This window comes from Rhineura floridana, chromosome 4 (genome assembly GCF_030035675.1).
Source record: "Rhineura floridana isolate rRhiFlo1 chromosome 4, rRhiFlo1.hap2, whole genome shotgun sequence".
NCBI classification, from domain to species: domain Eukaryota; kingdom Metazoa; phylum Chordata; class Lepidosauria; order Squamata; family Rhineuridae; genus Rhineura; species Rhineura floridana.
Genome location: NC_084483.1, coordinates 95,578,946 through 95,601,071, shown reverse-complemented (window position 1 = coordinate 95,601,071; position 22,126 = coordinate 95,578,946). Strand labels below are relative to the sequence as shown.

At 41.5% G+C, this 22,126-nt stretch overlaps 1 protein-coding gene across 1 annotated transcript; it reads right to left on the bottom strand.

Moving 5' to 3' along the window:
• Positions 1 to 404: 404 nt before the first annotated feature.
• GJA1 (gap junction protein alpha 1) lies at positions 405 to 11,027 on the bottom strand. The gene is made up of 2 exons (XM_061623725.1): positions 10,667 to 11,027; positions 405 to 3,838 (listed from the first exon to the last, which is right to left on the bottom strand). The coding sequence occupies exon 2, from the start codon at positions 3,820 to 3,822 to the stop codon at positions 2,674 to 2,676; it is 1,149 nt and encodes a 382-aa protein (XP_061479709.1). The 5' UTR covers positions 3,823 to 3,838; positions 10,667 to 11,027; the 3' UTR covers positions 405 to 2,673.
• Positions 11,028 to 22,126: the final 11,099 nt, after the last annotated feature.

Sequence of the window (22,126 nt, the reverse complement as noted above, 5' to 3'; positions counted from 1 at the left end):
ATATACAGTCTGCCTAGTAAACGTCGCAAGACATCACCCTAAGAGTTGGAAACGACTCGCACTATAAGTGCGGGGACACCTTTACCTTTTTAACAACTTACTCCAATGCCTCACCACCACTTCATGCCTCCCAGTAACCTCTACGTGCAGTAACTACCTCCCCTTGCCTAATTTTAGGGCTGGTCCTACCAGAACTATCTAAGGAACAAAGCAGGACTAGGGATTTCTGCCATTTTCAAAAGGCTTTGGCTTATTGCGTAGCAGCAGTAGTATTGTGAGCAGTATAAGCAATTTTTTATATATATACCTGTGAAGCAGGAGAAATACCTCGGATGAAAATGGCAGCCTAGGCTGCCCTTTTAATACTTAATGCTAAATTATACACACACACAACTATTGACAAATTTATTTATACTAAATTAAAACTTTATTGACGAAAGGTTGCTCTCCAGACAAAGTGATTTGATGGACTATTGCGGCATACATGCAGTCAATGAGCTTGACAATGGTTTTAACATGGAATGTCAAACAACTTAGTAAAACATAGTATTATAAACCCCTAACTCTGTACTGTTGCAAAATGAAACCAAGGCTATGTTCCTCATTGAACTGTGCTGAAGTAAAAGGCACTGTGGTTGAAAAAGAAAATTAATACGGATATATTTCCTTAGCATATATTTCAAATAAATTAGAATTGTACTCTTTCAGCCTCACTTGCACCCCAAACAAAAAATTATGTGCAAATATCAAAACTCACTGAGAAGGAATGAACTATCAAAATTAAACTGAACCATAATGTTACAGTTATGCTGATTTGTAAGTGAACAACAAACAAGATGTGCTTGTTACTGTAAAACTGGTTTAGGCACTGTATTAGTACAGCTCAAAGCAGTTTGTGTAAGGGTCCATTCACACAATCCACTGAGGTTGCAGTTATCAAGTGCTTCCACACCACTTTGCTGTATCCATGATGGGATCTATGATGTGTATGCTCAAGCTATCATGTGATAACTGTCATTACCGCATGATTTACATGTATGTGTAAATTGTACCCAAGTCTCTCACATTATTGGCAGGCTAACACTCCCCTCCCCTCTCCCCCAGTACTATCATCTCTGTTATTCAAGCATAAGTTATAACAAGTCAGAGAAATGGACTCAGTAACCTAGCAGGTTCCTTCCTTAATTTTTTATGAAAGAAAATAATTCAGAACTTCTGAAGCATGCTACTCTGGATGTTACAATTCAGGCAATATTCTATTTGAAATGGGAGTTTTTTCAAATGTTGTCAGGACTTGATTCTTAAGATAGTATTTGTATTTTTTCTTTTAAAAAGTTGTAAAGCATCTGCTACAGGATATACAGAGATAAGATTAACATGGTTAAAATTAATATTTGACCGGTTTGCACTGCTGGAATCATTCTAATGTAAACACCATGATATCCCAAAATGCTTAAGAATTTTGTGTGCACATTAGCATGAGAGTTTATCATCGATTAATACCTCCTCAACTCCATGCACACCTGTTTTTAAAAACAACACAGAAGTAAACAGGCGTAGAAGTACTAATGTATGCACATATCTCTCTATTACACAGCAGTTGTCCGTTCACGTGAATTATTTTGTGGGTGCAGATCTTCCTCCTTCATTGAAGTGAATGAGATGGTCCATATCAACTGGATATCTCTGTGTATATCAGAGCATAAAGGGAGCTCTGGAAGGGGGTGAAAGTGGGGTGAATGGACATAATCCATATGCTGTTGAAGTTCATGGAAACATTCCCATCATTTTTAACTACATTTGGGTTGTAACTAGTTGCTGGGATTCCAACCACACCATTCAAATCTCGTGGATGTCAGTGGGACTTTACTGTGAAAAGTTTTGTAGCCAGTAGATAACAGTGTTAAACAAAAATGGCTTCTGTGTCCAGCTTCATAGCTGGTAATTGGTGACAGGTGACAGGACCTTGTGAGGGCAAGAGAATGAACCATGATGGTATACAGCAGGTCCTCACATACACCTTCAATTAAATTGGTCTGTCTGAAGCACAGGAGGCAACTGGTCAAAGCATAGTGGGTGGGCCTTGTCAAATATGGTTTGATTGATTCCAAGGAACTGAATGAATGAATATATACACCCACAGACAAGTTCATATTATTTCCTCAAAGTGCACATTAACAATGGAATGTTCTTCATCGGGAAATGATCAGAATCTGACTTCAGACTGTCAGTTATTCTGTGAAAGAATACCATCTCCATTTCATCCTGACCAAAAAAAACCTCAGTTTAACTTTTGTTTTTAGTATAACAAAAACAAAACTCTTTAGAAAAATCAGCATATTATACACACACACACACATATCCAGATATTTTATAATCTTTCTAAAACAAAACAAAAACCAACCCACCTACTGTAATGTTGACTAAGTTAAAAAAATTAGCATTAATTTTTTAAAAAATCAGCTATTTTAAATACCAACATGTGCTGTATGTCCCCACACCACCCCAGTTTCCCACTTTAAAAAAAATCCCAATGTTTTTTTGTTTTGTTAAAATCTCCAGGCTGAGATTGTTAAAGTACCACCTTCAATGGAACTGCATGAACACCACGCGTGCATCTTCTAATGCGTTTCATATAATAGTTGTGTTAAGTATTACTGTTGCTATGGAGGGTTAGATCTCCAGATCATCAGGTCGAGGTCTGCTGCTGGCTCGACTGCTGGCTCTGCTTGGAGGCCTTTGGTCTACAACTTTGAGGGGTAGTAGCTCATGCCCAGAGCCCATTTTTTTAGAGTTCTCAGGATCATCAGGGAATTCGAAGGGCTGGGCATGTGAATTTGAAATGGTGCTCCCAGCCTGTCCAATCCTGTTCTGCTCGGCACTGTAATTTGCCCAGTTTTGTTCACTGGCTTGCTTATTGTAGTTACGACAGGAGGAGGAATTGTTCCTGTCTCCAGTAACAAGCTTGTATCCTGGTGGAGACATAGGTGACAAGGGGGCGGTTGGAGAGGAGCAACCATTGAAATAGGCATATTTTGTGGATCCACATTCCTTGGAGGGACTCAAGCCGCTGTTGGGAGAGAAAGGATCATTTTTTGTCTTCATGCGATCCTTAATGCTCTTGAGGGTGACATAAAAAATTTCAATGATGTTCAAGGTGAGAGAAACTATAGACACCACCAACATGAAGATAATGAAGATGGTTTTCTCTGTAGGTCGGGAGAGGAAGCAATCCACTTTGTGTGGGCATGGCACTCGTTCACAAGTATAAATGGCTTGCAGGGTGAACCCATAGATGTACCACTGTATGAGGACAAAAGCCACCTCAAAGAAAGATTTGAAGATTATGCTGATAATGTAGGTGCGGAGCAGTCCCCCACGCATTTTGACTTTGCCATGTTCTTCAATCCCATACTTGAATTTCTTGATTTCTATTTGTTTGAGGTGAAGGTCCACATTAACACCCTCACTTTGGACAACCTTGAGCTCCTCTTCTCTCCTGTTTAGCTTCTCTTCCTTCCGCATCACGTAGAACACATGTGCCAAGTACATGAGGGTTGGCACTGACACAAAAATGAACTGCAGAACCCAGAAGCGCACATGGGAGATTGGAAAGGACTTGTCATAGCAGACATTTTCACAACCAGGCTGTTGGGTGTTGCACCGAAATGCTGACTGCTCATCTCCCCAGGCAGACTCCACTGCTGTTCCCAGTAGTAAGATTCGGAAAATGAAAAGGACAGAAAGCCACACCTTCCCTCCTGCAGTTGAATAGGCTTGGACTTTGTCAAGGAGTCTTCCCAGAGCACTCCAGTCACCCATCTTCACTGCCTGCTGCCTACAAAGGAAGAACAAAAATTGCTGAAGAATTGTCTGGAGCACATCTCAAATACCATGTTTTTAAAAGGAGACACATGAATTATCATACCTGAAGCATGAATTGCAAGATATGGTGACAACTAGAGTTAAAATCCACAATAGATTGTGCCAGATATTGGAATTTTGTCCCTGCATAGCATCATTTTGTGCACGCAGAGTTTATCAAGATACACCATCCATTTGTGGACGCTTCTACTAAATGAAGAATCTTTGCTGGATAAGGGTGACGGTGAATGCAAAACAGATTTGCAAGTCACAGAAGTTTGAAATAGAAAGTTATGAAGCTTGCCTTTGAAAGGCTTCCTTTTTCTACATACTGTCTGAGAGAACTATTTCCCTCTCATCTAATAACTTCTTGATTTCATTAACTAGTTTGCTGGTAATCATAAAATATGCCATTATTTGACTTCCCTCCAGACTCAATTTTTTTTTTACAACATAATGTTATTTCAGATTAAAAGTATGATTGAATACAAACAAAGTGTTATTACTGGGAAGTTTTGGATTATTTGTTTTTAATTACATTCCTCTGGTCCATTAATATGGGAAGATATACTCCAAGTCTTATCTGTTCAGCAGTATTTCTTTTCAATTTATCATTAATTTTAAATTTTGTTTTAGCAGGCAAAAAGAAGTTTCATTATCTCCCTGGGCTTCTTCAGGAAGAAGCATTCCTTGCATGAATTACTCCAGCAGTTCTAAACAAATAAATATTTTTCAACAAAAGCTTTTGCTCTAAACATTCTTAAAGCCCTACCAGTACTTCAGCAGAAGGTTCTTCACTGATACAGTTTCAATGAGACCAGGGATACTATTCCCTTCTTTGGACAATATGTTTTGATTTTTGAATGAAAACATTTTTATTTATTTGTAATCAACTAATAAACTAAGAATGCAATCCAAAACATACTTATTAGGGAATGCACTCCATTGAACACAATCTGACATTTCCAGTAAACACGCACAGGTTTGTACTGCATGGTTGCAATCCTGAGCGCATGCACTAGGGAACATAGTAAGAGCCCTGCTGGATCAGATCAAAGGCCAGCAGCCTGTTTCCCACAGTGGCTAACCAGAAGCCTCTAGAAAGCCCACAAGCAGGACATGATGGAAGCAATGCTGGCCCTGATCCTGGAAGTGGCATATAGCCATCATGACCATGGTGAATAAGTTATGGAAGTAACTCAGTGGGAGTTACTTCCAAATAAACATGCAGAGGTTTGTGCTTGAATGTATTTAGAATGCATTTGGAATGACGGAATTTTGCTCCTTTTTACTTAATATTACAAAGGTTTCAATGATATTAGGTGTATTTAGATTGGCGGACTCGTAGACACAGCCTGCTGTTCTCCACTGACTTAAAATTGATGCAAGTGCCCTATGCTTTATATGGTTTTAAAATAACCTAATTTTACTGGATCTCTAACAGAGAGATGTAGTCTGATTTTAATAAAGCTATGCAGGAATAAGGCTTCTAGGTTTGAAAGTTTTCTTTTTAAGATTATAAGCCTCGACTATTTGTTTCCAATAATATTGATTTGAAAGATTAGGATGGTTGAGATGATTTTGTTCATCGTCTAACCAATGTGACAACATTTGAAATAAAAGCAATCAGTTTTCATATATCTACCCCCCCCCCAATTCAGGACAAATTATAAACATCAAACCCTGAGCTCATTTAGGTTGGCCCACCTATGATCCTGACAAAGAGTTGTATTCAAAGTAGTGCTAAGGTGAATGTTCTGTCAGTGCAAGGATTTCTCCTTGTGCAATGGAACACTCTCCCTCTTTTCTCCTCATGCACGCCCCCTAAAACTGTTCAGGATTTCCTCTCAACTTTCTGGAGCAGATTTGGGGACTGCACTGGGGGTGTATGATCCTGCTGTGCTAGTGTTCGTTCTTGTGCTAGCTCAAGGATTTAGTGGAACACCGCCCATGCTGTTGCTGCAGTGCTGGCATTAAGTTGTGCTTTGCAACATTGCATTGGCTTTGTACTTGGCACACCCCTAGCCTAATCATTTATGTGCTGTCACACCAAACCATAACGACATTCAACCTTAACTTCCTGTGAGCCACTTGTTCCATGTGAGAATGTTGACAATATAGGATTGAAAGTGAAAGAAAGCCAACACTGTCTAGCCAATGTAGATGTTACATTTGCATCACAGACAGCAGCAAATGGTGTCCCCCTTCCTCACTCAAATAAAAGGTACATAAGAATTAGTTTGACATATGAAGCAGAAAATCCCACAATTTCCTCCTCTCTGTCAATAAAAATGCAATAACAATACATGCAATAACTATCAATTTGCTGTCTTCTGACAGCAAAATCAGCTGCCTCACTCTGCCTTATGGTAGGCCTGGCCCAGAAGGTATGGGAAATATGAAATCCAATTTGGCCTCAATCAATCCAGGATTGATCTTTAAGGCTAAACCCTTACTCATATTTACTAGAGTATAAACACCATTGAACTGAGTGGGCCTTACTTCTGAGTAAACTTTAACAGGATTTTTGGCTTCTTAAAGTCACTTGATTGGAAATGGCTTCCAGAATAGCAAGTTGAATTTAGCTCTTTCAAAATAAATCAGTTTAGAATTCAGGAGCCAGTCACTGAAAGAAAAAAAAACTTAACGATTTGAGCCAGTGTTATGGCAATGTATAGCTTGGAGAGGCGGAATGCCATTTTGTCTGTAGTGGTCTTCAGTATTGTACCCAATGGTGAAAAGATTTCACATGAATTCCCAGTGCATTCTATTTCTCCATGCAGAAGCTTGCTCTGCTGCTGGTTCAGTGCTTGGGAAGTATCTATGCAAAGAGGCAAGGTGCCTTTCTCTGTGCTGCAATTCTGCTCTCACTTTGCCAAGCCAGATGTAAGTCCCACACAGCCAGCCCTAGCTCTGTGTTGTTCCCTGCAGACATACAGAGACTTCAGGAGACCAGCTTAGACAGCACTGGATGCGATGACTCCAAACACTTAGCTGAATGTGCAGCCACTTCACTTGGCTGGTAGTACAGGATTATCATATCCCCTGGGGAGCACAAGAAGGGAAGTTATGTACACTATAGCTGTGCATGCAGCCTGTGCAATGTCTCCACATATTTTCCTCCTTCAGAGGTAATAATGTTATACCATCAGCCAAACAGGAAAAAAACTGTACATTCAGCTGGCTGTGTGGGATCACCACGTCTAAGTGGTCTGAAATACCCAATACAAACAACAGGTATGGATCAGATATGCCAAAACAGCAGATCCACTCTGATAATGGTCCTGTCCTTAGTGTGTTTTTTAGAAAAAAAGAAGAGTATGTCACAGGAATATAATAATGGCTTCCTTACTTGGTTAGCATTTAAATAACCCAATACAGGAGAAATTTGATCTGCAAGCCACAGTTGGGAAAGTGAAGCTGTGCCATGTGTCATGTCATATGGCTCATGTTTTCCAAGATGCATAATGCAGCTTCTGTGTTTTGAGTTCATATGATGAAGACTGAGTATAATGTCAGAAGGTCAGAGGAAGGAATTTGTCATAGTCCAGTGAGTCTGTGGCGTGGAAAATATGTGCATGTTGCAGTTGGGTCACATGAAATTCTACAGAAAAGACCAGGACTCCTAGTGCTTTCAACCAGCTACCTAATGGAATTTTGGCAGTGTACCAACATATGTCATGATGAGCATTTCCAAAGAGTAACAAGGACACAATAAACAGAGGGGCAGAAGTTACATGAGAAATAGCAAAAAAGAGATTCTTTGCTATTGAGGACAAAGCTGGATATGGAACAGGAGATCGGATGAGCAGAGAAAAGTAGCAGATAATTTCACGCATCAGCTAGAAAAGGTCTACAGTTACTTAGTTAATAACAGTACTCAAACCCTGAACACCCAAGAGGTCTTTCCAAAAGCCTTTCTTGCTGTCTGACAAGGCTACAAACTCAGTTCAAGATGAGGCATAGAAAGATTTAAATATATAGGACCTTGTTACAGAGCCAGTGGGCTGTAGTGGTCATAACAGGGAACTTGGGTTACAGAGACTTGGGTTCAGATCTCCCTTGGACTGTGAAGCATACTGGATATCCTTGGGCCAGTCACTTTCTGTCAGCATTATCTATTTTGCAGGGTCGTTGTGAGGATACAGTGGGAGATGGGGGACCTTGTATGCCACGTGGAGCTCCTTGAAGGAAGGGTGGCATTAAAAAAGCAATCAATCAATAAGTAAAGGGACTACAGTTGGAGGACCAAGATCAGCATGCAGAGAAATGACGCAAGATACCTCTTCCCCTTCTTTAGTCCCTATGTTGAATCCTCCAAATCTGTCCTATGGCTGAGGATCAGTTTTATTTGGGCACTTTTGCCAAAGCAAATGATCCACAGGGAGTCCTGTTAACATCCTAAAGATTAAGGCATAAAGCACAGAACCCATTTTGTTAGATGAAAGGGGAGTCAAATGCAAGGGTGAAAAGCAGCAAAAAGAGCTTCAGTTGTGGTACTCGGGACAACACCTGATGGAAGCCATGTAATAATTTATAAACTTGCCTGCAAACAATATACCAGATCACCCAGTCTAAGCATGCTTTTGGGAGAATATTATTTGTTTAGTCAGATATATTACTTAGTAGCAAACAGATGCCATCTGTGCAAATGTCTTTCTATTCAGCCCCAAGGAGCATTTGGTTTTAGTACCAAACAACAGTTCATTGTTCAGGCCAGATACTACAACTGTGGCCTGCTGGATGGAGCTTTGGGTTTTACTTGGTTGACATCAGCTTGATACTGTGCAAGTTTACTTCTGAGTAAACCACAGAACTCAGTAGGCCTGACTATGGAGTAAATACGCATAGGATATGGGGAGTTAGGCTACAATTCTGAGCTCATTTTTAGTTAACTGTAAAGTTAGGGCTGAAAGATGCTCCATAAGGAGAAAGACCAATTGAACACAGTAGGAGTTATTTCTGAGTAATCATGCCTAATGGCTAGGGTTGCACAGCACATCTCGCTGAAATAAATTCTGAGAAAACATGCCTAGGACTCTTACTTGCTGTCTTAACAATGCTCTGGGATCACTTATCTTTAAGGCTCACTTCCCCAGTAGCAGGAACAACAGTGTGTTTCTCCCAAAGGACGAATGAGACATGAATGGCAAAATTCTTTTGTGGACTGAAAGTGCTGGACAATTATTGCTTATAATTGCTGTTCATGGTTTATCCTGGTTGGTACAGACTGTGTGTTTTTTAAAAATAAATAAATCTCAAATTCATTGCATCTTTTTCCTTTATCCTTTCAAACCCCGTCTGTCTGTTCTTCTCCCATTTGTATTCTAGTTAGGTATCATGGCTCAGTGCCAGTATTTAGCTTTGAAGCCCCCTCCCCACCTCTGGCAAACATTGCAGTAAACAGTTTCAAAGTCTGGAGGTTTCAGAAATCCAGATGTTAATATGGCTGAATGGAAGCTCAAGGCAGGTCACCTCCTTCTTCCCCTCCTCCCTCCCCAAGACACAAACAGATTTCTGAAATCAGAGAGACATGTTCTTCCGTTGGTTGACCTTGTTGGCTTCAACAAATCTCTCTGTGAACATTCTTCTACTTCTAAAATGTGATGCATCAGACCACAGGACCAGTCAAATATTTTGGGGCAGGACCTGAGTGAGAGGTGAAACTGGGCATAAAATGTTTTTTTGGAGGGGGGGAGATTAATATTGGTTTTCAAAAAATCCACTTTAATTTTCTTTCATTGCTTTGCATTTTTTCTTCCCTTTCTGACAAGGGCCTTAGCCAAAGGTAACTATAAGGAGTGAATAAAAGGGACTCTGAGAGGATCTTCCATGCCTTCAAAAGAAAACCAGCTTCACAGTAGATGCCGATCCTTTCCTTTCCAACCCTACTATGGTTTTCATAACAGACTGTAGGAATGTAACCTGATGCAGACAGCGACAATATTCTCTGAAAGTCTTTCTTACACATTTTCAGTCTAGGCTAGAGTAACCAAAAGCTTTCACAGGCATGGCCAGCATGCGAGATATAAGATCCTTCTGCACAGCAGCACAAGCCAACATCTGGGGCAGTACACTAAGTGTGTACAGACTTTCTTTGAATCCTTATAAAATCTTAGATTATTGGAAAAAGGAGAGGGGTTGGGGAAGGAATCAGCAAGGCCACGTGAGAGTAGTTAACAGCAGCCAAAGCAGCATTTGAACAATGCCCCTAATTAAGGACCTTGATTTGTATGAACTATTAAACACCAGTCATGATTTCCATATGAAAGTGAAATGTGTGTATGTTGAGAGGGGTATTTGGAAGCACAGTGGTAGGGATCTATCTGTTTTTAACTCTGTGATCCTTCCAAAGCAACTGAGAGATCACAACACACTGTGGCAGTGTGCTTTGTTTAGCTCTCCCTAAAGTTGGATATGCTCTGTTGAGAAAGAATTTCTTTTGTTATATAGAAAGAAAGAAAACAGGTTCCAATAAAACAGGCTCCCTTGATAAACGAGAAGAAAAACCTAGCAAATGAAATGTTACACAGTGTGGAAACAAAGCATCTAAATCAGCTACAAAAATGAGATCTCTCCCAAAGTACATTTAAAATTCTGGTACATTTAAAATGTGACAAAAAAGAGACACCCCTAGGAGTCACTGTAGTTGCAACTGAGCAACTTAAAAATAAAAATAGCAGCAGAAGCAAAGCTCTCCTACTAAAAATAATACATTTTGTTTCAAGTCTGGGCTAATCACAATCTTCTGAAAAGATCTGCTGGAAACTAACTTGAAGTAAAAAGCCTTTCCCATCCTTACCTTTGCTCGTCAGCAGTGAAGAAAGTCAGACAAGTGGCTCAGTTCCTCAGAGGGTTAAAACTCAAAGGCAACAACTCCTTCAGGCACCCAACCTGCCTATTTAAACTTTAAAAGTCTCCTGCCCTTTTGTGTGGCGGTGCCCTTCCTTCCTCCTGTCCTGAAAGAAAAGTGCTGAGACCTCATTTAAAAAAAACCCAAAACAAAGCCCCCCTTTTCATCCCAACTTGAAGCAGTGTGAGAGCTTTTAAAAAGTTTTTCAAGCCACTAACTGTGAGGGAGGAGGGGAAAAGGAGGGGTGAGAGGAGGTGGCGCTGCCAAGGAATGGGGAGGAGAAAACTCAGAGAAGACACAGAAGCTGTAGACAGTATGAAAAAAAAGTGGAGAGCGGGAGACAGAAAGCGCATCAAAGTGGCTGAGTAGGCGCAAACTTAAAAGAAGGGGGGTGGTACATGAAAGAGACCAAACTGGGACTCGATCCAAAGCCGCCTTGCTGTAGGGAAGTGACACAGCTTAATTTCACTGTATGAAATGCAACTCCTCAAAGGTGCGTGGCTTGCCTACATCACAAATTTGCTGCGGACCAGTGATGAGCTGAAGTTGATTTCATCAGCAGCTGGCCTCCCGCGGCTCTCACCAAAAGTTGCCTGGCTGCTAGCACCAGAAGCAGTGCCACCCTATGCTGTGTTGGCGTCCTTTCAGATCCGTCACTCAGAAGTGCACGTTCTCCCCGTAGAACTTCAGAAAGTGCAATAAACGTGCGGAAAAAGAGGTGGAGGTCCCCTCCCCCCCGTCCTGGCTCCCAAACGCTGACAGAGCTCTCAGTTTTGTGCCTTCTGTTCTTCTCTTTTGGACAGTCATGCTCATTTCTCCTGGATTTTCCTGTGAACTTTGTACAGTTGCACAATTCTACATGCAAATCCATAATTTCTTTTAAAAAACTGTGTGCCACAAAGAAACGTGCTGCCACAGAGTGAGGAAAGGAAGGGCCAGATGAACACTGAATGGTGGTGATATTGGCATGGGACAACCAACTGCTCTGTGAACAGTGCAAGGACTGCTCATGTAAATCAACAGCAGTGCTAAAAAAGCTTGTGAACAAGGCAAATTTGTCCTGTGGAAACAATGAGAAAGTGGTAGGCAAGCCGGAAGAAGACATTCATCATTGCATTGAAAAGAAAAGAAATGGACTGCCTTCAAGTTGATCCCGACTTATGGCAAGCATATGAATATGGTTTTCATGGTAAGTGGTATTCAGAGGGGTTTACCATTGCCTCCCTCTGAGGCTTGTCCTCCCCAGCTGGCTAGGGCCTGCTCAGCTTGCCACAGCTACACAAGCCAGCCCCATCCTTGTCTGCAACTGTCAGCTGGGGGGCAACTGGGCTCCTTAGGACTATGCAGCTTGCCCACGGCTGCACAGGTGGCAGGGCACGTAACTCCTGAGCCACTCCTTGTGGAGTGATCTTTAGCTGGCCCTTGACACCCAGGAGATACGAGCGGGGATTTGAACTCACAGGCTCTGGACTCCCAGCCAGGCTGTCCTCCCCACTGTGCTATACCAGCTGCACTCTATTTGCCTGATTTTAAAGAATGGACTAGCAGATTGGTCTCATTTAAATATGGACTCTTTATCTTCCTTTCTCTTCTAAAAACTGTTATTGATGGATACAAATTCATTAAACAAAACACTTGAGGAAAAAAGAGTCCTGCTGAATCAGGCCAAAGATCTGTTAAACACGGTACCCTGTCCCTTAGAGTGATCAACCAGATGTCTATAGGAAGCACTCTTCTGCTGTTTCTCCTCAGCAAATGGTATTTAATGTGTGTATTACCTTGGAACATAGATTTAGCCATCATGACTGGGAGCCACTGATAGCTTTATCCTTTATGAATCCATGGACTAGGTGCAATACCACTACATAGGAATAGTGACATTGGCTTGTGATACAATGGATTCTGGGCTGGCTCTGGTCTACAGAACATCCCGTTTCAGGGCTTTCAGCTGGCTTCTGTTGTTGGGGATCCTGCCAGCAGGCTTCCCCCTGCATGTTCGACAGTCAGAAGAGGGAGGTTGGCACCAACGGAATGCCAACAGCCATTGGAACACCTCCGCCTGTTCCAGTCACCCCCCATCCCACCCCAGCCTGCCATAAAGGGTGTTTGGATTGCTCTTCCCAATATATGTTACTTGAAGGAGCGTTTTCATTTGACGGCCTGAGTCTCCATTTTTTCCAGGTCTAAGATACCATTTTGGAGATGGTGTGATCAGCTGTGCACAGTAATCCAAATGTCACTGCACATTTGAATAAAAGCATGATGATACTGGCACTTTTATTTTCAGTTCCTTTTGTAATAATCCTTAGTGTGGAATTTACCTTTGTTTTATAGTACAGCAAGGATGAGTAACCTGTGGACCTCCCAGGGCCAGTTCAAGACATTTTAACACCTGAGGCACAGGGAAAGATGGTGCCCTCTCCTATTCCGCATACAAAAGCTGACCGGACTGGCTATTGGCTCTTACTGCAACACTGACAATGGGACAGCAGGTTAGTTTAGGAGGTGGAAGCTAAGTGGCATACACGTCTGCCAGTATCTCACTGCTGTAGCTCAGTATCTGTTGCCTGAGACAGGGTGGGCTTAAATTCTTAGACACTCTCATAATTGTAGGCCACCAATATAAATCTATAGATAAAATATTTACATTCCTTAGGTGCTCAGGTATTGTTTCCAACATATTCTGTGAGAGAGGAGACACATGATTCTTCACCTCTGTGAGCAAGCTAAAAGAGAAGAAGAGCTACCTGCAATTTCATGTGTTTGAGGCCATGGAGGAAGAAAAACTCACCATCCAACTACAATGAGACTACACAAAGCAAATGACCGAGAAGCCATTTTTTTTAAATGAAATTGGCATGGATAATACTGACTCAGGTTTGAGTGCCAGTGACAAATTATGCCCACAGCCCTTCTAGTTTTAATGAATAAACTTATCACTGAGATGGTGGCGAGCAGCATACGCTATTAAATAAAAGGCTTAGTTTTCTTGTGGATAGGTCTATGTCCAGTGATGAAGAGGCCTCTAGAGCAAGGGATTCACAGACGAATTTCTATTGTTCTCATGTGTGTATGCAGACATGAAATCTGTGGCTGAAATGATCATTGCACAAATAATAGATAAGTTGGTGAAAAGTTTTCCAAATGTGAAGATTGGCTTTAGAATGTGTCTTGCCATTTTTGGAACAGGTTCTGAAAGGGATCTCTCTTTTTCAAAGTTGAAACACTTGAAGAACTGTCTTAGGTCAACCATGGGTAGGGATGGAGGAGAATTCCACTTATTTCAGACTTGAAAGCAGAATTTTGAATAGTTCGCATGCTTGCAAACTATTTTCCCCAACACTGGATTTTTTAAGAAGCAGACATGTGGCGTGTAAGCCCTGCCTGCAGCTGCCACTGTGAGCCACACTTTCCTGCCCTACCCTGGCCTACTGAGCCCAACCAAACCTCCTGCATGGCTCCATAGTCCCCCTGCTGGAGCTGCTGAGCCTCATTAGCCCCACAAAAGGCTGACAACACCTCCTGCTGCCACCACCTCAATCTAACCCTGGTTGGAGGAGCTGCTCCCAGTGCCACCACACCACTCTTTCCTTCTGCAAAATAGCAAACCATCAAAGGAGGAGGTGGGGGAGGACCCTCCCCCCAGTCAGAAGGAAAGAGTGGTGCAGGGGTAGCAGCAGTTCCTTCAACCCAGCCAATCGGATCGGATAAATTGAGAAGTGGGCGGAAACAAGCAGGCATGGGGCAGAATGGCCTGCTGATCCACTGGAACTTCAATGGATTGGGATCCACTTGTGGATCCCATCCCTAACCATGGGACAGAAATGACCATCTTCAATTGCACTACTCTCAACTGAGGTTCGTGCAACCACTTCTGTGCTGGATCCTTGCCCTTCTTGGCTAATAAAACCTAGCAGGGATGGAACCGCTGGCTGGGCCAGGGAAGTGATTAATGTCTCTTTGCGAGAGGGGGTGGTCCCTGGCTGCCTGAAAGAGGCGGTAGTGAGACCACTCCTGAAGAGACCCTCCCTGGACCCAGAAAACCTTAATAACTATAGGCCAGTAGCAAATGTTCCATTCCTGGGCAAGATCCTTGAACGAGTGGTGGCAGGCCAGCTCCAGACACTCTTGGATGAGACCGATTATCTGGATCCATTTCAGTCGGGTTTCAGGCCTGGTTTTGGCACGGAAAGAGCCTTGGTCGCCCTGTATGATGATCTCTGTCGGGAGAGAGACAGGGGGAGTGTGACTCTGTTGATTCTCCTTGATCTCTCAGCGGCTTTTGATACGATCGACCATGGTATCCTTCTGGGAAGACTGGCTGAGTTGAGAATGGGAGGGACTGCATGGTGGTGGCTCTGCTCCTACTTGGTGGGTCGGCTCCAGAAGGTGGTGCTTGGAGAACATTGCTTGGCACCCTGGACTCTCCAGTATGGGGTTCCACAGGGGTCAGTTCTGTCCCCCATGCTGTTCAACATCTACATGAAACCGTTGGGTGAGGTCATCCAGAGCTTTGGAGTGCGTTGCCATCAGTATGCTGATGACACACAGCTCTATTTCTCCTTTTCGTCTTCTTCAGGTGAGGCTGTCAATGTGCTGAACCGGTGCCTGGCTGCGACAACGGACTGGATGAAGGCTAATAAACTGAGGCTCAATCCAGACAAGACTGTGATGCTGCTAGTGGGTGGTTCTTCTGACCGGATGGTGGATATCCAACCTGTCCTGGATGGGGTTGCATTACCCCTGAAGGAGCAGGTTCATAGCTTGGGGGTTCTCCTAGAACCATCTCTGTCACTTGAGGCTCAGGTAGCCTCAATGGCACGGAGGGCCTGGCCCAGCTATGTCCCTATCTGGACAAGGATAACCTGGCTTCTGTTGTCCATGCTCTGGTAACCTCCAAGTTAGATTACTGCAATGTGCTCTACATGAGGCTGCCTTTGAAGATGGTTTGGAAGCTGCAGCTTGTGCAAAATGCAGCGGCCAGATTGGTAACAGGGACCAGACGGTTCGAACATATAAAACCAATTCTGGCCCACTTGCATTGGCTGCCTGTATGTTTCCGAGCTCGATTCAAGGTGCTGGTTTTAGCCTATAAAGCCTTACACGGCTTAGGACCACAATACCTGATGGAATGCCTCTCCCGACATGAATCTACCCGTACACTCTGCTCAACATCCAAGGCCCTCCTCTGGGTGCCTACTCCGAGGAAAGCTCGGAGGGTGGCAACAAGGGAGAGGGCCTTCTCAGTGGTGCCCCCCAAATTATGGAATGATCTCCCTCACGAGGTGTGCCTGGCACCAACACTGTTATCTTTTCGGCGTCAGGTCAAGACTTTCCTCTTCTCCCAGGCATTTTAGCATGTGTTTTTAAATTGTTTTTTAAAAAAATTTAAAGTGTTTTTTTAAATTGTTTTTTGTGTTTTAAAATTTGTATATTTGTTTTTAATGTATTAATTGTGGTAAACCTCCCAGAGAGCTTCAGCTATGGGATGGTATATAAATGAAATAAATAAATAAATGAGCTTTTGCAAAAAAATGAAATTTTAAGATTTTGTCTGTGATTTTGCTAACAAAAAGAACTGCAAAAATGTTTAATTTACATTTTCCTAAGACATATTATACCTTTATGTTGTTTATTGAGTAAAGATTGAGTAAATTGCTGAGCCAAACTTGCTTTAATTGAACTGAATTTTTTTTGTAGGCACCACACTCTTTCGTAGGCCCTAGGTACTGTGTTTATTGTGCCTAATAGATAGTCCATCACTGGCCTGAGGCACCTGTCTTACTCTGCCTAATGGTAGGGCCAGCGCAGGGACCTCTAAATGACTACAACTCATACCATCCCTGACCATTGGTTATGCTGGCTGAGATGAATGGGAGTTGAAATCCAACAACACTTGGAGGGTCAAAGTTTTGTTCCCCTGCAGGAGAGCATTCACCTGACTGCAGCAGAAACCTAGAATAAAGCTAATTTTAAATATTTTCCATACAGGTTATGTAGATCTGGCCACAGCACAGACTTAGCTTGAGTTTTAAAAACTATAGATTTAGCCTTCAGTCCAAGTCCTGTTTAAGCTTTGAGGGGGTAATCCTATATACACTTTCCTGAAAGTAAGCCTCACTGAACTCAGTGGTATTTCTTTTGAGTACATACATCTAGAATTCCTTTGAAAGAGACGTTTATAAATATAAAATATTCAGTCTTTTTGCACAGTTTATAACTAAAGTGTAGAAATAGAAATGTGTGAATTTAGCCAGTAGGTCAATGTCAGACCCCTACTCAGGGTCTGGTCTCATAATGGATTTCTCCCACTGGCCCCAGTACAGGTCTCTCACGATCCCACTACTAGGTACCACCACCTGACACTCTGTAATGCAATACTGCCCTGAGACTGTGCCTTAGTTTCCTCCTCAGATTGCTACGTAGTGTCTGGGCGCACTTACAGGCCACAATCCCCCTGTATCTTTCTGCCTTTAAAGATTACAGCCCTGGGTTGCTTTAGATACCTGCCGCTGTTACGCTATCCCTTCACCGCTGCCACCATTGATACTGTGCCCAGCTTTGGTACAGGTGGGCCCCGCTTATACAGCAGGTTCCGTTCCAGACCCCCGCCATAAAACAGAACCCCATTCACTATAATGGGCTGCATCGTGCGAAAATGACACGAAAACGGAGCAAAACGTCGCAAAAGAGCAAAAAATACCTTTAAAATTGAAAATGAAAGCCGTCGCATCAGCGGAACGCCTTAAAGCGGGGCCCTACTGTATTTGCTCTGCCCACCCTTCTGGTCTGTAATATCCCAGCCAAGGATCAGGCATGCTGTTAAACCAAAACTATTTATTTAAAAACACAAGGAATAAACAAGATTACTTTAAGTTCAGACAACGTGCGTGTGTGGTTACATATAATAGTTTTCTCTTTATAAATCTTAGTCCTAAAACCTGCCTCACTACCTGCCTAAACACAAATCCACCCCTCCAAAACCCAGAACCAACAACCCTCTCCAACTGTAATTCTCTCATTTATACCTTCAGTCACCCAGCCGGTCAGCCAATCACAACTCAGCATTCTTCAACATTCCAACCCATGTGCTCCTCCCTCTCATTCACTCTACTTACCACATTTACCTACAAAACTGACACTTACCATAATTACTGTACAATATTTACAGGGGCATCACAGTCAGGCATTGCGTTTCCACAGAGGCCCACATGACTTAATCACTTTTAATCCTCACTCTTTGACCATTCTCCTGATAAAATAATCTGAGAAGGGGGTAGTTGACAATCTTAAATACAAACAGCATTTGTTTCTCTCTCTCTCTCTCTCTCTCTCTCTCTCTCTCACACACACACACACACACACACACACACACACACACACACCTCTCAACATATTAACCAGAAAGCAGTTGGGTGCTTACTTTCACTGAGGTGATATACATATTTCAGTCCCTTAGCTCTTCATGGGGAGAAGAGGTTGCTTCAGTGTTAGTTACAGCAGAAAAAGTATTACCATTGCAGGCAGTGACTTCCAGCTTAAGCTGAAAGAAATATTTGCAATATTTTGGAACACGTCCAATTTCATATTCCAAATTATAATGTAAAATTTGAATTTGAGCACTGAATATGAACCTTTATGTCAAGATTTCAAATCTGAGTGCTTTTTGACATCAAAATACAATTGCATGTTAACTGTCAAGTATTAAAAATGGTTGCATGTCACTTTTCAAATACTGAAATCAATATCAGATATGAAATACAGATGCATGAATTATTGGGAAATATTCAAACAGTGAATATTTAATATGCAAATTTGAAGAGATGAAATCTGAGTATATGTGAAAGATCCATGGGAAAGGTGGTGTTGTATTGCACCCAAGAATATTGAGGACAAAACACAAACTAGAACACTCATATTTCTGAGGACAATTTGGAAAAAAAAATCCTAAGAATACTATTTGTTCTGGAGCAGAACTGCTGTTGAACCAGAACCAAACCCTTATAAATACTTATAGAATAATTTCCTGCTGAGAAACAACTTCAGAACAGTCTTAGTGATAAAACTTCATATGGCCAATCTATAGATTACACTGAAGAGGTGTGTAAAGATCTGCTAACGAGAATTAAAACACCTGAAGATCCTTGATTGTTCTTATGCAGTGTGGCCCTTTGAAAGTGCTCTTTGTACTTTTTTCCTATAATGTTGATCTGGTTCATACCCTTGAGTACTGGGCAACGTCTTGAAAGGCGTAACAAATATTCCAGCAGCTCATAGTGTTTAGATAACTCACTAAGACTATTGTTCCATTTCATTTCTATATTTTGACAGCTGAGAATTCTTGCTCCACTGCTGGGTTTCGGAAGGTTCACCAAAGGCCATCATCTGGATGGTGCTCACTCTGGGCTGACAACCTTATGAAATCATAGCACAATCTTTATGGCTGACAGGCAGCCATGTATAGTGAAAGGTAGTCACATCTCCACTTGTCTCTTGAGGCTTACATCCATGTTATGTTATCCATCCACAGTATGCAATCCAAGTCCACATCTACTGTGTTATGTTTATAGTATAAATCTTTATAAAAACATAAATAAATAATAAAACAAAGAAATAAAAATAGCTGTCTAGGGTCTTGAACAATGCTAAAAGTTGAAGGCAAGTATCATTACATACATGAGGAAGCTAAGATGAAGACAAATTTTCCTTCACATAGTGGTAGAAATGGGGGAAATGAGACCCAGCTTTCATTTCTGTATAGCCTACCAATCACATTGCTGCCTCATGTATAACAGCAAGATACAATAGGACCAAGATATCTGCCTCTATTCCTTTTACATTTCCTCCAAAAGCTATGCTGTTTACCTAGTCTCAATTGTTTCCTTCAGTTTAATATTGCCATCTGAAAATATGACATGTTGTTTGGTATCTTCTTCTCTCAGGCATTTTATGGAATATGATACCATGGCTTGTTTGTTGTTGACATTCTGAGTTGATGATTTTATTTTCTTTTTGGAGGTTATAATATTGTTTATAGTTGTTGTTTTAAATGTTTATTGTTCAAATTGGTTGTAAGTTGTTTAAAGACTGCTAGTATTAAGCGACTAAGGCTGCAATACAATACACACTTACCTGGCAGAAAGTCCCATTGAACCCAGGGGAGCTTACTTCCGAGTAGACATATATTGTATTATATACTTAGAAGTCAGTCCCATTGAATTCAGTGGGGTTTACTATCTGTTAAGTGGTTAGGACAGCAGCCTAACAATTTAAATAAATAAATGTGATTGGATCTTGATGTAAATTCTAGTTAACAGCTGCAATCTAAAAATGTATTTATCAATGAAGAAAAGTACTTTTGTAAATTACAACTATGGAGTGTGAAGCACCTTCATTCTGATAGTGATTCAAGGTTTTCATGTTCACAAAAAGCCATTTCACTGTTGGGAATCAGTATCAGTATTAGTGTTAGAGAAGGGAACTTAGGTTCCATACCATTGTCTCTTGTCTAATCGAAGCTGGAGGTTGTATCAGACAGATAAGATTGTACTGGCTGCCGAAGAGATTCTTCTGGTTGTTCTGCATTGCTGTTGATAAGATTAACCAGGGCTATAAAAAAAGAGGGTTTCATTTTAACTTTGGAACTGTGATTTAATTTAAAGATAGTTTTGTCCATCCTGTGAACCTTTCTTCTGAGGAAATGCTCACAAAAGAAGATGCAAATAAGTTGTGAAACTCATTCCTGCCCAACTTTTCTATTTACCTAGAGAGATGGAAAATAAAGAACAAAGGCAGCTTGGTTGGGCCATAAGAAGAAAAACGCTCCCAAAAAACTAAAGTTGCTTTTATTGCTAAATTGGTGTCCAAACATGTTTAGTGTCCTTCACAAACTATTAAGGCTGCAGAGCAACACTTGACACCCCACACAGTAGTTGTCTGCCAGGGATTAGGAAATTTCTCTAGAAGAGTTACAGGACATTCAAGGGTAGTGGTAGGAAGAAGGGTGAGAAGAATGATTAACAGACAAGGAATACACATAAGCTTTATGCCAACATCAACATTTATTTCTTCATTTTATTTATTTACTCTACTCTTAGAAAGCCGCCAATAATATTGTTCTCTGGGTGGTTTACAGCATAAAAAAAGAGAATGCAATTAAAAATGCCACATAATAAAATGACAATTTGTAGCATAAAAATTTCCAGTACATAAAATAATAAAAGCAGATAATTAATATAGTGGACATAAACATGAAATATGATTTGCAGAGCAGTGTAAACCCCCTTGGCTCTGCTTGTTTGAGTGCGTGCTGGAATCAGTGGAGATGTCCCTCCTCTCAGCTCTCCTGGCTGATTTGGCCTCCTACTGGCTGCTGCCAATGGTACTGAGGACCCATTCTGCCCACTGACCTTGTAGGCAGGTGGGAAGGCTGCTGGACAGATTACTGATGGCAGCAGGCAGCAAAAAGCCCCGAAATGGTGCTTCTGAGGGCAGGAAGGGGGAGGGGTGAGCTGGCCTGGGACTCCAAGCCAGTTTCCCTGCTTGTTTCCAGAGTCATCAGGCTTAGTATAAATTACGTTGCATGCAAGGTCTAGCAATGGGTGTTAGCAATGGTACAGCGAAGGTGGATGGCATCTTGTTTGTCAGAGGAAGAAAAAAAAAAGGGGGGGACCCCAAGACGCCAAAAAGTGTATTTATGAAAATAATTCCAAAGTAGTTCATTAAAAAGACAAGCCCTGGGCTTGTCTTTTTAATAAACTACTTTGGAATTATTTTCATAAATACACTTTTTGGCATCTTGGGGTTTCCCCCCATTTTTCTTCCTCTGTTAGCAATGGTAGCCAAAAGGAACATCTATATTTAGAGGCAGTATACTTCTGAATACAAGATGCTGAGGATGAAAACAGGCAATAATATACTGTTTTGGAAATTGTGAATTTTATAGATTTGGCTTGAAATGCGAACTGAATTGAAATTCTTGCCCATCCCTAGTCTCTAACCCAAAGCAGTTATCATTGCTTGTTCAATGACACATAGGAATCAAGAGGAATATTCAGGAACCTTTCAGTACTCATTTTGCTCTTCATCACTTTACATCATCATCATCATTATCAGTAGCAGCAGCAGCATTTGTTAAACACCCACTACAAAAAAAGACTTGAGACAACTTACTGTACAAAAATACATTACAAAACATACAAAAGAATTAAAAACAACAATGCCAAATACACAAAAAATTAACAAGCACTAAAAATGGTTGAGGCAGGCTCACATGAAAGAGAAGGATTTGCTAACATCATGTCTAGTTTCACCCCAATTGCTTCACATTTCTGTGAAAGGGCTGAAGGTACTGAAGGACCTTGACTTTGCTCATCAACAGTGAGCACCTGGATAGCAAACTGAGCAGGT

What these genes read in the sequence shown, in the direction of transcription:
- GJA1 (XM_061623725.1), bottom strand. Translation starts at nt 3,822, where the DNA reads ATGGGTGACTGGAGTGCTCTGGGAAGACTCCTTGACAAAGTCCAAGCC.